Source organism: Felis catus, chromosome A3 (assembly GCF_018350175.1).
Source record: "Felis catus isolate Fca126 chromosome A3, F.catus_Fca126_mat1.0, whole genome shotgun sequence".
Lineage (NCBI taxonomy): Eukaryota > Metazoa > Chordata > Mammalia > Carnivora > Felidae > Felis > Felis catus.
In genome coordinates this window covers 121,281,474-121,297,984 of record NC_058370.1, presented here as the reverse complement: position 1 = coordinate 121,297,984, position 16,511 = coordinate 121,281,474, and the positions used below count along the sequence as shown (strand labels likewise).

Genomic DNA, 16,511 nt, shown 5'->3' with positions numbered 1-16,511 from the left:
CCTTATCTGCAAAATGGAGATACCTATCTTCACTGAGTTGTTAACATTCAATAAATGACAGCGCTGTAGAAACTTCCCACGATGGTTAAGCACTGGGCTGGACACCAGAGGCATTAAGAATACAGAAAAGTCTCTGCTCTAAAGAAGCTTGGTCTTGGGGCACCTGGGTGGCTCAGTTGGTTAAGCATCTGAGTTCTGCTCAGGTCATGATCTCATAGTTCGTGGGTTCAAGCCCCACGTCAGGCTCTGGGCTGACAGCTCAGAGCCTGGAGCCTGCTTCAGATTCTGTGTCTCCCTCCCTCCCTCCCTCCCTCCCTCCCTCCCTCCCTCTCTCTCTCTCTCTCTGCCCCTCTCCCACTTGTGCTCTCCCTCTGTCTCAAAAATAAATAAACATTAAGAAAAAAAGCTCGGTATCTATGACCACCTACCATCAAACAATTCTTGGTACGGTTCAACTACGGATTTGTCTTTTTTCTGGGATCAAATAAGAGGGGAAATTTCAAGACAAAACACTGACATGTTTTACAAAAAGCTACAAGTTTATTCACATAACATATTCTAACAGGTATCAAAGTCTCAAGCAGGTTGTTTTGAATCTCAATTAAGAAATCACAACATTCAGTATTAATTTAAAAACAAAAAAAGGGTGATGGTGGTTATTCATGGGTTTTAGTCCAAAATGAAAATGCAGAAAACGTTTATTTTGGTGGATCTGTGTTGATGCCGTATTTCTCCTTGAGAAGCTTCAACTGTTCTTCCTTCTTTTTTGTGTCCATCTTCTGAAATGCCTGAAAATGTGGTAAGCACCAAAGTTAACTTACTGACCTGTAGGTGAAATGAATTTCACCAATAGCACTAGCCAGAAAAGAACACACAGTACATTCTACCCGCCCGCCCCACGGTACACTAATTCTTACATGGGCTCCCCGGGTGATGAGGACAGTGACTAATACTTACCCTGTTGGCATTATAGTACAAAACCACCAGGTATCTGTTACAAACATTGAATCCTGAAAGGTGATCACATGCGTTTTTGGCATCAAAGATGTCTTCATAGACCACATAAGCTGTTCCTCTGGTTTCAGGTGTGTTCCCCCTGCAGCGTGAAATCAGACTTAATTAAAATACACATTTACCCGAGTCAGGAAGGACAACGGGTCTGAGGTTGGTGTCGAGAATAACTACCATGACTTCCAGTCTTTGACAAAACCTCAGATGTGAGGCCTTCTGGCCAAGCACCTGTGATTTCATATGTGAGAGCATTCACTGGGGGTTGTGGCTTTCTTTAAGTTTGCTATGGCCAAACCAAGAAAGAAGGATATGGAGATTTCTACAGAAATTACGATTCCATGAAAGATTTTAAAGGGACGAAGAAGACTGGTATCTTGCAGAGTGCAAAGTGATTTTAGAATATAAAGAATTTCTTTGGGTTGAGTTCCATGGAGTTTTGTCACTGACCTGTGTTCCTGAACTATGAAACATGAATACTGGGCTATGGAATAGTTTCTCTTTATAAATAAACTAATAAATACTGTGGGGAAAAAAATTCACTGGAGCATTGATAGTTGAATAACAACTGTCTTTTAAACCACTAAGCAGAGAAGATTAAGGATAGTAAGTTGAAGTTTTAAGTATTTTGAGATCAACCTGAACACCATTAGAGGAAATAAACATTATAGATAGGTATGCTGGATAAGCCTACTATTTCTTGAATTGAGGTAATTTTTGTTTTGTTTTGAAGTAAAACAGCTACAGGTTGAACTTGCTCTGTCGGGACTACTGCTGCAGCTGCCAAAGAACCAGCTTGAAACTGCCACGGTCTTCCGTGTACACTGTTCCAGTCTTTCTTACTTCCCATACTAAGAACCAGTTCCCAGTCTCAAGCTGAAAAGTACCGTACTTAGGGGTGATGGCTCCTATTAGTCAGCCATCAAAGTCTAGAATGAGGTTTTTCTTAGTGTGCATTTACGCAGCAGAACGAAAACTTAAGTTATTTACCACAATTACCCCGTTACTAGTCCCTTGTTTCTAAAGATTCTGATTTTTTACCGCACTATTAGTTTCAATACTCCAAGACAAGCCCGTCTCCATGTTTCTGAGCAGTATTCTACTAAGGTTTACCAAATCCATAAAAATAAAACCTATTTTGTGTCTGTAGAGCAGGGTGGGGTTGGAGGGAAGCCCCTACCAAGATGGCAAAATTATGCTATCTAGGAAAACAGACAGCCATTAATCCTTTATGGCTGGGAAAGGATGTTCTCTAATGTCGCGTTAACGTGGTTTCTCCCGCTTAGAAGATTCACTCACTGCCTTTCTAAAATGCGGTAGTCAGCTCCCAGCTTTTCATACATACGTTAATAATGTATGCACTTTCATGCATTACACAGCCCTGTCTGGCTCGGGAGAAGGGCTCGGCTTTGGCAGAGACCAGAGGGAGGGCGTGTGCTTATGGCTGGGATTATCTGCCTGCCAGAGGAGAATGCTGGAAGGTCACTGGGAGTGGAAGCTGGACCTTGCTCATGGATTCGGAGCTGCTGCTTGTGTAAGTTTTCCTTGCCACCTCCTCTCTTCACCTCACCAGCTTCCTTCGGCGGGAGGAAGGGAAGTGTGAAGAGCAACAAACTGCAGGCAGCAGATGGCCATGTGCTTGTCAGTGGGGGCAGTGGGCACAGGTCCCACTCAGCTTATGCTCCCAGTGTGATAAAGATGGACCCTTCCATCTGTGTTCTAGCCACCCAGTGCCAACTGTGGAATAAGGTTTAAGACTGTGGGCTGCCTCTCCGTCTGCCATAGTCCCTGCAGAGGGTCAAGAAAAGGTAGCAGGCCATGGGAAGGGGAGGTACCTCTTTAAATGTGACCTAGGATGTGGCTACAGTCTTGGGCCCCGGTCACAGTTTATGCTTCCTATAAAAGGGTTAGGAAGAGATACAGGGTGCTGGGGCGGTGGGAGGGTGCCGGTGTCACTGAATGCTTACGGGCTGTCAGGCTACAGAGGGATTTTGTAATAGTCCTCACTCTCTGGGGATAGTCCAACAACTTTTGGACCTCTTTAAGTTTTCTTTTTTTTAAGTTTATTTATTTTGAGAGAGAGAGAGAGAAAGACGAGAGAGAGAATCCTAAGCAGGCTCTGCACTGTCAGAGCAGAGTCTGATGTGGGGCTCAAACTTACACAAACTCACACGAGATCAAGGCCTGAGCAGAAATCAAGAGTCAGAGGTTTAGCCAACTGAGCCACCAGGGTGCCCCTGGACCTTTTAAAAACGAATTTGTTTGTTTGTTTATTTGTAATCTCTACAACCAACGTGCAGAATCACATGCTCTGCCTACTGAGCCAGACAGGTGCCCCAACTTTTCACTTTTAATTTTTAATAATGCATTAGCTGGGGGGGAGGGGGGGGGAATCAATGCATTAGCTATGAAAGTTGGGGAATACCCAAAGAAAAAAACACTGCTCCAAAGATTTTGCCAAAATGTCTATTTTCCCTTTGGAATAAAAACATAAAAAAGCCTTAATATTTTAGTTCTTGCTAACTGGGCAAAGAAGACCTTATATTTCATTTTACTCTCACACCATGCACCCAACAAGTGCTAATGAGCATTTGAAAAGTGGAGGTCTACTTTCTCCCACATATTCTCTCATACATCCTTTCTCCTGGAAGCTAAAAAACAAAACAAAACAAAACAAAACAAAAGCATCTCTTCCTCTCACATCTTAGGAACTAGAATAGGGATGGGCACTAACCCCATTTTAAAGATTCTCATCTCAAGTGTCCCAGCTCCTAATTAACAACCTAGTATCTTAACCATATTGTAACTTTGATTTTTAAAAGTATGTACTTATACCTACTGTAGGGTAGGCACTGAGCCAACATTATTCTCTTGATTGGTGGTAAATCTTAGAGTAGGAATAAGAAAACCTAATCATGTGACCACCTCTCTTGAGCTTCGGTTGCTTCATGTGTCAAATAACGTTATCAGGCTGTATCAGCTGCCCTACACCTTACACATTTTAATAATCGAAAAAGGTAAAAGGTATGAAAGAGCTTTAAAAAGTTCAATGCACCAGGGGCACCTGGGTGGCTCAGTCAGTTAAGCATCCAGCTTCAGCTGAGGATATGATCTAGAGGTTCACGAGTTAAAGCCCAGCATCAGGTTCTCTGCTGTCAGCACAGAGCTCTCTTCAGATCCTGTCTCCACCCCTTCCCCGCTCACGCTCTCCTTCTCTCTCTCAAAAATGAACATTAAAAATTTTTTCAAAAAAATAGAAGAGAAGCAGTAAAAAGTTCAAAGCACCAAGTGTCTGCTATATACCAGGTAGGCTGATCAATCATCCTAGTTTGCCCAAGACTGTCCAGATTTTGGCACTGAAAGTCCACATCCCAGAAACCATGGTCCTGGGCAAACTGGGAAGGTTGGTCACCCTAGTGCTAGGTATCAAATATGTGATAAAGCATGAACACAGCTAGGGAACAGAAAAACATCTGTTTCTTAATCTATTAATTTAGACCCAAGTTCCTGCACACCAAACTTTTATGAATTTATTCAACAAGTATATATTGTGTTCTTGGGGTGCCTAGATGGCTCAGCTGGTTAAGCGTTGGACTCTTTGATTTCAGCTCAGGTCACGATCTGACTGTTTGTGAGTTTGAGCCCCACATCACGCTCTGTGCTGACAGCGTGCAGCCTGCTTGGGATTGTCTCCCTCTCTCTCTGCCCCTCCTCCCCTTGCTCTCTCTCAAAAAAATAAATACAAATTTACAAAATATATACTGTGTTCTTTCTGTATGACAGGGACTGGAAATACAATAGTGAAAAAGACAAGCATCATCCCTCCCTTCAAGGACCTTTATTCAAGTGGGAGAAAGATAAAGAAATAATTACAGACAAGAAATCTTATTAAGGAAGCAGACGGAGATGAATGGGAGGACAGGGGATTACTTAAAGCTAGGGTGGTCAGGGTAAACCTCTCTGAGAAGGTGATGATGAGGCTGAGACCTGAAGAATGAGGAGCCAGACAGGAGATGAGCCAGGTGACAATCATTCCAGATGGAGGGAGCAGAGTACAAAGGCCCTGAGCTACTGTGCAGCCTTCTACACATGCCACTGCTTAATTATCTGTCCTTTTACCTTGGCTTTCTGAAACTCTCTCCAATCTCACTGTGGACCATCAATACATTTTATAACACTTTCAAAGTCAAGTACAACCACTTTCTATATTATTCATTTACTTAGATAACTGGGGTGTTTAACATGAATCAGGCACAACAGCTGTCAACACAAAATGAAAAGAATATATATGGTACCTGCCCTAGAGGAGCTCACAGGCTGGCAGGAGAGACCAGGAAATACACAGACAACAACCAAATCACCTGTTAGGAGATGTTCACAGAGGTGCTGTGGGAGCATAGAGAGGGGTGGCTAACACACACGAGAAGGAAATACTCCATGACAAAGTGCTTTCACAGGAATGATCTAATTTGACCCTTACCAGAATTCCTTTAAGAACACAGGTTAGGAAGATTGTGTTTCATAAGTAATTGAAGCTCAGAGGGGTTAAATATTTTGCCCAGTTATACGCAACTAGCAAATGTCCAGCTAGTATCTGAACTTAGGTCTTACAACCAATTCAGTAAATTTATCATACTGCCTCCATGTTAAAAACTGAAAGGCACTAGATTACCTTACATGTGAGGGTAAGAAAACCAAAAAGTGGGACACCTTGTCCAGGGTCACAGGGCCTGAAGCAGAATCTTGTTTCCTGACCTCCAAGTCAGGGGATCTTCTGTATGACATTCTTATATGTCTAGGACAGGGTTTCTTAACCTAGGTTTCATGTACCCCCTGAAATCATATGCAAAATTTTGTATTCTTCTGTAGAAAGGGTCCAAAGCTTTCACCAAATATCCAGAGGACTGAGACTTCCTAAAGAGAATGGCTAGTCTATAACACTTTGTTTCTATCCCTACTTGAGTACCAATGATGATGTATTGCTAGCACTTGGTTTACTTTCTGGAGGGACAGTGATCATTTCAAAGGACAGTCCTCAAGATCTCAAAGAGTTCTTAAAAAAAAAAAAGGAAAGAAAAAAATCTCACAGAATGTTAAAAGCCAAGAAGAAGCTCTCAGGTCATTAAGGAAAATTTAAGAAAGAGATAGTCAGGGGTGCCTGGCTGGCTCAGTCGGGGGGGAGCATGAGACTCTTGATATAAGGATCATGCTGAGTGTACAGATTACTAAAAAATAAAGAAATAAACTTAAGGAAAAAAATAAAAAGAAATCCTTCCAAATGGACTCTTAGGTAAGTAGAATGTCAGTGGCTATGAATCTGAGTAGTGTCAATATTCAGTTTAGAATCAGAAGTTTTATCACTAAATAGCTGTGTGAATCTAGAAAGGTACTTGTACTCTATGGGCCTCAAAATAGTCTCACCTGTGAAAACAGAGTATCAACTCCACACAGGGCTGTAGTATTGGTCATGGAAATAAAAGCACCTGTTATAATAAATGGCATTTTGTAGATGTTCAATAAATACCATTTGAAGATAGGAACACCAATTTTTAGATTAAAACACGAATTCGTGTTGCAATTATTCTCCCCTTTTAAATCTTCAATAGAAAAAAATAAATTTCAACAGAAAGCTATAGCTGAAAAAGAAAAAAGAGAGCTGTAGTTGAAAAAAAAAATCATTATTTTCAGTTACTTGTTACTTAGTTTATTCAGAAATTCTGAGTAAAGGAGACACCAAAGCAAATTAGAGTTAACGGACATAAAAAAACAGAGTATTGTATCTGACTTTACAAATAATAGTTACGCTATTATGTTAGTTCTTTCTTTTCCCACCCATTCCCCTGAAACCATTCATTACTGCTTCAAGCCTTCTCTAATTTCACTACTATCCTTGGCTCTCACTGAGCTGGATCAGGAGGGTCTCATGTTTTTCCATACTAAATAAATAAATAAATAAATCTCATTTCTCAGATTCCAATCTATTTAGTCGCTAGGCTCTTGGTTAGACCCTGTTGTCAGCTATAATTGAGATTATACAATCATTTTCCTGAAATGACATTTCAAAAGTCTCAGTAAGACTCACACTCGAATTTGACGAATAGGTCCATATTTTCCAAATATATCATACATTTCTTCAGCTGTGATTTTGTACGGCAAATTTCTTATGTATAAAATCCGATTTACTTCCGGTGGAAGTCGAATCTAAAATGAGAAATACGTACTATTATTGTAATCAGGGGCAGGAGTGCTACCACCTAAAATAAACTTCTCATAATTATAAATTCTCACAGTAAAACAAAAACACAACAAAAAAACATAATAGTCAAGAATAAGAATTATTAAAAAATAATAAGAATTATAATCTGAAATTATTTTCTGAAAATAGCATGCTTTTCAGAAAATCAACTGGGCTCTCGTTTTAGGGAGTACGCTTTCAGGCAGTGCAGTTAAACACGGATTTCCAACCTCATTTAAAAGTCCACAATGCCTTAGACACATAGGGGAATGAAGGGAACTCTTCCTGTTTCTTAACACAATAAAACTCCCACTGATGACTCTTATCTGGTCTTTTTAAGAACCTGTTACATTAATGATATCTTCTCCCTCTTGAATTTAGTGTTCCCTTCACTATGACCTTCTACTATTCCTCCAATGAGCAGCTGCTTATGTCCTGCCAACTGTTACACAAAACTAAATACTTATTTGGATCCCTCGTTGTTCATTCATCAATATTTACTGAGCACCTTCCTTTTGTATATACCAGGCTAGGTATTAGGATTAAACAGTGAAGGAAAAAAGACAAGGTTTCTGCCTTCCCTGAACTTATTAGCTCTCTACTTATTATCCTATTTTGTTTTTTTTCCCCTCTCAATCAAGCATCTGGAAAGATAAAGTTTATACTCACTACTTCATATTCTTTCCTTCACTGATACACATCAACGTACCACAACTAGCTTCCACCCCAGCACTATGACGAAATGCTCTTATTCACTAAGACTTCTTCACTGCAGTGTTCAATTCTCATCACACTTAACTTCTCTGGGGCTTCTGACACTGTTGACTATTACTTTCTTGACAACAATGACACTATTTCCTTGGCCTCCCCCTAACTGTCTGGCTAGTTCTTCTCATTCTTGTCATTAACATATGCTCTTCAACAGAATTTTACTTTTAGACTTTTCTTTTTTTTAAGTTTATTTATTTATTTATGGGGGAGGGGTGGCAGAGAGAGAGAGGGAGAGAGAACTGCAAGCAGGCTCCGCACTATCAGCATAGAGCCCCTGAATCATGAGGTCACGACCTGAAATGAAATCAAGTCGAACACTTAACCGACTCAGCCACCCGGGCGCCCCCAGACTTTTCTTTACCTTTGTATACTGTCCTTAAGTCCACATTCTCTTTGGTCTCTTAACGACAACACATGGTTTCCACAGTAAGTGGATGACTCTTCAATATAAATCTCCCATCCAGGGTTCACTCCTGTGTTATTAACATATTCAACTACACATTGGATATTAATTTGCTCAAAACTATTAAGCTGGCAACTATTTCAGACATTAAACTAAGTGCTGTATAAAAGGAAAAAGAGGAGGGGCACTGGGTGGCTCAATCGGTTAAGCAGTGGACTTTGGCTCAGGTCATGATCTCAAGGTTCATGAGTTCAAACCCCACATCAGGCTCTCTGCTGTCAGCTGCTTTGGATCCTGTCTCCTCTCTCTGCCCCTTCCGTGCTGGTTCCCTTCTCTCTCTCTCTCTAAATAAATAAACTTAAAAAAAAAAAAAAAGAAAGAAAAAGAAAATACTTCTTCCTTGCCCTCAAACTAGTAGTAGTGACAAATGGTCAACAAATAAGTATAATAAAGTTTTAGATTTAAAATTCAAGACTGCCTTCAAATAGACAATCAGCACTGCCAATTATAATACACGTCTCTAGTACATCTGCTTTCTCACTCTGTAAGACACTGTATCACACTTACTCTTTTCTCCTCAAGCCTTACCACCACTCCTTCTAACATCTGAGCTGGGCTGTAACCTCTTCCCTGCCCATCTCAGGAGATGATGTCGGCTCTTCCTTATTGAAAAAATATATGACTAAATGGTAAGTACCTTATAGTCCTATCACTAAACCCATCAATCTAAATTCATCCATATCCACCCCTCTCCCTCTCATTATTATGCCAACCTTCATCTATTCAAAACCTTAACTCCTGAACTTCATCTTTCTCCCACATCATCAGTTTCCCCCACACTACTGAATCATTCTCTTTGGCATGCAAATACACCTCGTATCACACATCTTGAAAGAGAGAAGATATCAACCATCATCCAATCTCTCTGCTTCCTATTGACATGAAAACTTGTGGAAACAACTGTCTCCATTTTCTTAACTTTCATCCTCTTTTCATCCCACTGCAACCAACCTTTCATCCGCTAAGATGATCATCAAGGTTACCAAAATTCTGCATCTCACCATATCTAATTATGTCTTCATTACACTATATCTCTCAGCCTTATGGCTGACCTACCATCTCCCTGGGACTATTTTTCTTAGGTTCCCATATAACACCCCATTCTTTAACAGAATGTAAACAGAAGAACGCTTTTATTCACTGTTGTATCCACAATGTGTAGACTATGTCAGGCACAAAGTAGGTATTCAATAAATATAACTTCTCAGTTGTTTCTTATCTCGCAGTTTTGGTATATAGTCGGTGCTCAAAAACACTGAGTTAAAACATTAATCAAGGATCCACAAAGCTCCATGACTTGAGAATCCCAGGCTCTGGTTGCCTGTGAGCTATTAGGTTATTTACTGGAGACTCGTCTGCGCTTTTGACTTTTGGGTGAAGAGCCTGTCGTCAGTTCGCAGGTGCAGATCAAGCAACAAAGGCTGTAGGATTAACACTATCGCTGACACCAGAATAAGAGACCGAGAGAACTCTCAAAAGGAGTGGACGCGGAAACGTGGCTCAGGGAGCATATCCGTAAGGATGGGGCTAAGATGGAACCCCCAGTGATAGCAAATTGTGGGCTACCCTGGCCCGGGGACCGAGGAAGGGCAAGATACACAGCGCCACGCCGTTGAGAAAGTCCAACAGCGAAGTCCTCCCCCTCTTTGGCAGAAGGCCCCGATACTCACGTTCGCCCTCTTGGCCGCTTGCATCGCCATCTTGGCGGGCTGATAAGGTTACCGCAGCAGACACTGGAATTCCTCCGGACACCCCCGGAGCTGCTCTGCAAGACCCCAACACCGCGTCAAATGCAGGACATCAACATCCACCACCGGAAGCTCTAAAACACGCCGGAATATCGCCGTCTCACGCCGAGACGTGCTTACGTAATATCCCCTTTCGAAAAGACTCCGGGGCAAAACGAGCCTGAGATGACAAAGAGGCGGGGCGGATAGTTGAAAGGTGAGGATTCAAGACGGAGTTGAGCTGTGCACCGGAAAGGGCGGGGCCTGGGCTTAAGAAGGGGAGGTGTTCCTGTCACGGCAGCCCTGAGCAAAGGAAGCTGGCCGGAGGTTGCGGGGCCCGGTCCCTGTGGGGCGCGCGCGGCGGTACCCGCGGACTGGTGTGTGGGCCCGGTCCTCCAGCGCTGGGCAAAGCTGGGCTTACGGGGTTGTGGCAGGTGGGGTTGTGGCCGACCCTGTCCCCGTACCCGGAACCCCCGACCCTGAAGTCGAGCACTCCTGTAACGCCTGCGGCGACGCCAGTCCCGACCCCCACCTCATCCCCGCCCCGGCTGCCTCAGTCAGCGATCTGGGGCCGCCGAAGTGAGAAGGCCGCCCTTTAGCTCTACTTTATTTTTATTTCCCTAGATTGGCTTTACACGGGTCAGTTGACGAGGCCGGGGAAGGGCCAATGGGCTACAGGGCGGCCAGGAGTCGCACCCGATCTCCTTCCGGCGTACTGTGAACTTTGTCCAAGTTTGTCCTGGGAAGGCCTGAGTACTACCCCCTCCTCCTTCATTGCGGCAGTTCCAGGACGATTTTGCCCACGTTCTTGTTGCTCTCCATGTATGCATGGGCCTCTTGGATCGCAGTCACGGGGTAGACTCTGTCCAAAACCGGCACTAGACGTTGTGGGCTCTCCGTGGAGAAGTGGGGCAGAATCTGTTTTGTGAAAGCCTCCACCAGCATTTGCTTGTACTTAAAATAAGGAAAAGGAGACCATCAGTCTAGACAGAGACTTTACCTTGCTACTCCCCATCCTGCTTACTTATTAGCTTTTGTGCTCTCTCTGAAACGTGTACACAACTGAAAATGCACACAGGGGTACCTAACTCCTTTACTACCAGCTTGTACGTGCTTGCCCCTAAATGTATAACCACTCTTCTGTAGCAGATAAAGACGGAATCCTGGACTAAAATATTAGTGGCACAGACCACAGGACTGTTCTTAAGGGTTTAAAGCAGGAGTTGGGCCACAGAACGGGCTTCTATAGGCTGAGTTCAAAAGGGATGTTTATGCTCTGCTATCCCACAGGTGTGAAAACGTAGGTTGGGAAACATGCCCAAATCTGGCACCTGCTAAAGTGCCACACAGAGAAGGTTTCAATAATATATGATATGTTGAAGGTCCAGCCTTAACTAACCTTACTCACCTAAGCGGCTTTATATCACACTGAGAAGAGTTCTGCCTTTGGAGACAACCCCTATTTCCTAATACTGTCAATGCTTCATTCATTCTGTTACAAAGGTTAAATAATATGTGAAGGATTAGTTACCTTCTTTCCAAGATGTTGAGACTTCTGACCAATTTTAATTAGTTCTGTGAAAATGATTTCTTATTTATCCATAGCGGGGCAGGTTTCTACATGGGCTGTCTAACAGAAGATGTGTCAGATCTAACTTTTTTGTAGTTATGTAAACAAATCACACTTTTCTGGGCAATAAAATCATGTTTTCTTTTCATTCATCATTCACCTTTTCGTCCCTTGATCTCAGCAGAGTGGTGATCAGACTTCCTCGTTTAAAAAGTAGCTTTGAAAGTAGAGGTCCATTGATGTCATTTCCCCCCATCAGACCATAGAGAACCCAGCGACCGTCAAGAGCCAGGCAGTTGACATTTTTCTCCCAGTAGGATCCACCTATGCAGTCTAGAATAAGGTTGACTCCAGCACCTTTCACATAAAATACAGATTTGTAGTGCTAGTCAGACACAGAAAGCTTTGTACAAAGTAAGATTCCATGGTATATTTGTGAATATATGGATATGTACATGTATACAATGTATAGGTTAGAACTAGAAACATTGCTCAAAGAAACATTGCTGTAAATGGAGTTTAGATAGCTGAATTCTATCATACATGTGTGCTGTAGTTCATCTTTTATGATTCCTAGCCACAGCAAGAGGGAAATGGGGCAACACCATGACCTGGTATCTCTCTTGATCCCCATGTAAGTATAGAACCCACTGGCACCCAAGCATGAAAGAGAAAGAACAGGGGAAATCCACCCAGTCTACAGAGCAGCCTAATTCACATCTAAATTATGAAGTGTCTGTACTGGGTTGTCTGAATCATTTTACTAGCTTTGGTTTCATCTCTCCTTTTCGACTCAAAATGGAAAAGGGATGACCCCAAAATATACAGATTTGGCTTTGGAATACAGAGGCTTACCCATTTGGGGAGCTACCATCCTACCCCTCCTATGACCAGCACTAAACTGGTCTCTGCCCTACGCTCCTGGTAACTCATTGCAGAGTGACTTGGAAGAAGAGGTCCTGGATAATTCCGGGCCAATTCTTTGGTTTATCCAGTTTTTAAAATGAGTAGGAATCCTATCACTTACAAGAATGCACACAGAAACATTTTAGTCCTAAATACTGTCTGCCTGTCTCCAGAGGTCAAACACCAGAGTACTAGAAATTGGCCAGGGCAGCTGTTGGGCATTTAGCAGAGGCAAGACAGATCCAGAGTACTGGCAACCTTCAGGCTGGTGACGGTTTTGTTTAATCACCTCTGAAATTCCTGTTGAGCTGCAGAAGCTATTGTTTACCTTTGGTGAATTTCAGTGTTGCTTTAGAAAAATCCTCTTCTTTGTAATTGAATCCAGCAGCTGCTCCAAGCTTCTCTGCCATCTGAAGCTTATGCTGGGAGCCAGCTGTGACTAGAGGAATAGCTCCAGCCATCCGGGCGAGTTGGATGGCAGCTGTGCCCACACCACTTGATCCTGCATGGATTAGCACACAGTCTCCAGCCTGAACGTGTCCTGTGACACAAAGTATAGGAACCATTCTCTTTACTTTGCAAGTGTTACACATTCCCCACGCAGGCATATTCTGCCACATGTGCCTGGCCCTGGACCACCGAATGCCAAATCTCTTGCTCTCTTCAGAGTGCTCAACAATTCTTTTTTTGTTTTCCTGCCTCTTGTCAAAGTGGGAAACAACCTTTTGAAACAGCTATTAGAAGCCACATCCATAATCTATATTTTCCTTATGAAGTAATACCGAATGGACATCTCTGACATATACCTTAATAAGTAAGAAGTAACTGCTCTTCCCACTGTCACCACCTGAAGCCAGTCCCTCTTTAGTCTGAAACTGGCCTCCAGCTGGTCTCAGTGATCCAGGCACCATGGACAACCACTAGGCTTCTCTTCTTGAAATGGAGCTTTCATTATGTCACTTTCTCCTCAAAATGTAAAGTGGTTCTCAGTTGGCTTTTGCATCCAGTCCAGACAATGTGCCACTCAAGGCCACTACAACCCAGTCCGAGTCTCATCTGTCACAGATAATAATCATTGTCCTTCACTCTGAGTGGAGCAGCCAATCTCACCTTGACACTCTCTTAAGCTGCCTTGGCCTGCCTTCTGTCCACCTCAACTTTACTCACCCTTCAAGTCCTTCTCTTCCAGAAAGCCCTCTCTGACCACGCTTACCCACGCTAACTGTTGCCATCTGGAGTTTCTATTGTAGTTAGAGACAGGGCCACCTGCTGAACTCTATGGTTCTATGTGCATGACTGGTCTTCCCAGTTTCACTGAGCTCCCTCATGGCAGGGACCAAGTCTTCTTAGGCTCCCTCCCATCAGAGGGATTGGGAAGAATAAAAGTTGATTGAATAGCCCCTTCTGCCGCATCAGGCTCACAGAGAGAAGCTCGGCAGGACTGTGAGCAGCTGGGACTACTGGGGGGCCTACAGTGTGAAGATGTGCACAGGCCTTCTATCCAGTGCTTTCCAGGCTCCATCTACCAACCATGATTTTCAGCCTCAACATCAGGCCATTGCTAACGTGGTATGAGGACCTGATACTACCGGCAGTACATTAGGGTGGGGTGCTGGGGTTGGGTGTGACTCAGTGGCCAGGCCAAAGCTGCCTCTGAGGGCTGCTGGGTTTTGAGGTGGCTGAGTCAGGAAGTAACTAAGCCACACTGTATGGAGCGAGCACGGTGCGGGGGGCCTCCTCACCCAAGAGATGCAACAGCTGGAAGGCGGTAAGCCAGGCCTCTGGGATGGCTGCAGCCTGGGACAGGGTCAGTCCTGCTGGAATAGGCATGAGGAGCCCTTCAGGGACAGTGACATACTGAGCCTGTCCCCCGCCAGGCAGCAGAACCATGACTGGGTCCCCAATCTTCCAGTGCCCCTGGCAGGCGGGCCCCAGCGCTGCTATGTGTCCAGATGCCTCCAATCCCAGAATGCTGCTGGCTCCCGGGGGTGGGGGATACTGGCCTTGTCTCTGCAGAAAGAGGGGTGCACTAAGTGGTGAGCATGATCAGAAATGTGTGTGTCACCATCCCTGGCTCTCTTCCAATGGCCCCTCTTTTTCTCAGAAAAAATAGGGTAAAGTCAGGTTTTGCGAAGTCAGCACAGGAGACAGGAGAAGTAATTCAGATACTGTAAGTCACATAATAGGTGGATGTCAGAAGTGGTTGGGTCCTTAGCTATTTACTTCATCAAAACACCTTGTTTTACAAAGAGAGACACTGAGACCTGCACAGGGAAATGCCTTGTCCAAGGTCACAAAGTAAATCAGTAGCAGGACGAGGAACAAAACCGTGGACTCCTTAAAGACAGTTTTCATATATCAAGTGCCAGGCTTTGTACTCACTCACTGCAAGCCTCAGAAGCCTCTGACTGGAGGTTTCAGACCAGAGGGGCTGAACTAAGACTGCACTAGAACCATTTGAGGAGCTTTTTCAAAGTACATATGCCTGGGTTGTGGTAATGTTTATTTTGGAAAAGTGGCCCAGGTGATTCTGGCACACATTTCTCAATTACCCCAATCAATGCAACTGTCTCAGTTTAGTGCTTCAAAGAGCAGAAAAAAGAAGATTCCTAGAGTACAGTCCCCTGCCAGCTCCAGGACCCTCAGAGCTGAAGGAGTGCAGAACTTTGGAGCCACACCAGACCTCAGTTTGAATTAGAGCTGCCCTGATTATTAGTGTTCTGAGTATTGCTTAACCTCTCTGACTCTCAGTATCTATATAATACAAATGGTAAACAGGGTTGCCAGAAGAGTAAATGAGATAGAGCAAGGCCTCACACACACACACCCCACACGCTCAACAAATGGTAGTCCCCAACTCCCTATGGGGAAGCCTGAGCAGGTAATGGATTAACACAGAGTAGATGCCGCTTTGCAAATATCCCTATATATTGTGGAAACAAAGGAGGCTAAATGGTTCTTTGTCTTAGAACCCCCGGCACACATTCTGCAAACATATCCTGAAGACTGTTACTGGCAGTGCCATAGGTCATTCCTTTTATCTGTCTGGTGAATCTTTCTCGAAGGCCCCGAAGCCCCTCCCTGACCCCTGGGTACCTGGAGTAAGTCTGCCCGGTTCAGGGCGCTGGCCGCCACTTTCAGGAGGACTTCACTTTCTACTGGGCTGGGCTTGGCCACCTCCTTCAAGTAAAGGTTTTCTGGTCCTCCCGGCTTGTCAAAGTGCACAGCTAACATGTTCTCTGAGGACACTGTAGAAGCAAGGGAGGGAGCCCGAGGTCCTTCGGAGAGCGCAGCGCCTAACCCGACGCTGCAGCGCCCCCTGCCGGCCAGCGGCTTCCCTTAAAAAGTGGTCTCCAGGACGTCCGGCCCGCGCCGCGCCCCGCGCTCCTTCCCTGGAGGTCCCAGCCTCCCGCACACGGACCCCCTGCAGAGGACTCTGGTTAGGCCAAGGTGGCGCTGTCCCGGCTAGGACGCAGCGTAGGGGGAAGACACAGAAGAGCGTGAGGCAAGTTGCGCTCCCTCTGAGTTGGAACCCACCCCCACCCCGCCTCACCCGCCCGGGTGTGAGTTCCTGGACACTTACTGGGGCCGGGCTCTCCGCTGCTCCGCGCGGCGCGGTCCTGCGCTCCCTCGGGTCCCTGGCGCAGAAGAACCCTGGAGTCCGGGACTGCCTCGGCCGCGACCGCGAAGGACGGCTGGACTCCGGACAGCGCCAGGGGTGGGACTGACCTGGACCAACCCTCCTCTTCCTTCTCCTTCTCCCCCACCTTGCAAAGATAGTGATAGCGAATCAGATTCTCTATTCATTTGAGCCTCGGAAACTAGTCTTTC

General features: G+C 44.6%; 3 protein-coding genes across 5 annotated transcripts in view; 1 reads left to right on the top strand and 2 right to left on the bottom strand.

Annotated features, from left to right (window-relative positions):
- The window catches only part of FKBP1B (FKBP prolyl isomerase 1B), an 18,013-nt gene extending 14,842 nt beyond the window's left edge, over positions 1 to 3,171 (top strand). Inside the window, exon 4 of the mRNA XM_023252061.2 lies at positions 2,388 to 3,171. Coding sequence (XP_023107829.1) covers positions 2,388 to 2,546 — 159 coding nt within the window. The 3' untranslated portion in view covers positions 2,547 to 3,171. The remainder of the gene's footprint in view (positions 1 to 2,387) is intronic.
- Positions 519 to 10,324, bottom strand: SF3B6 (splicing factor 3b subunit 6). The gene is made up of 4 exons (XM_003984459.6): positions 10,148 to 10,324; positions 7,091 to 7,209; positions 958 to 1,096; positions 519 to 788 (listed from the first exon to the last, which is right to left on the bottom strand). Exons 1-4 carry the CDS (start codon positions 10,175 to 10,177, stop codon positions 699 to 701), a joined length of 378 nt encoding a protein of 125 aa, XP_003984508.1. The 5' UTR covers positions 10,178 to 10,324; the 3' UTR covers positions 519 to 698.
- TP53I3 (tumor protein p53 inducible protein 3) lies at positions 10,251 to 16,511 on the bottom strand. Of its 3 annotated transcripts, XR_006595903.1 has the most exons (7): positions 16,264 to 16,509; positions 15,777 to 15,928; positions 14,423 to 14,690; positions 13,009 to 13,221; positions 11,935 to 12,131; positions 10,901 to 11,158; positions 10,251 to 10,385 (listed from the first exon to the last, which is right to left on the bottom strand). XR_006595903.1 is itself a non-coding variant. In XM_006930452.5 (6 exons), coding segments are annotated over exons 1-6 (975 nt in total). In that variant the 5' UTR covers positions 16,265 to 16,511; the 3' UTR covers positions 10,799 to 10,975. The 3 variants fall into 3 exon arrangements, 2 of the variants coding, with proteins under 2 accessions (XP_006930514.3, XP_003984507.4); XM_006930452.5 differs by lacking the exon at positions 10,251 to 10,385 and having other exon boundaries at positions 10,799 to 11,158; positions 13,009 to 13,182; positions 16,264 to 16,511; XM_003984458.6 differs by lacking the exon at positions 10,251 to 10,385 and having other exon boundaries at positions 10,799 to 11,158; positions 16,264 to 16,507.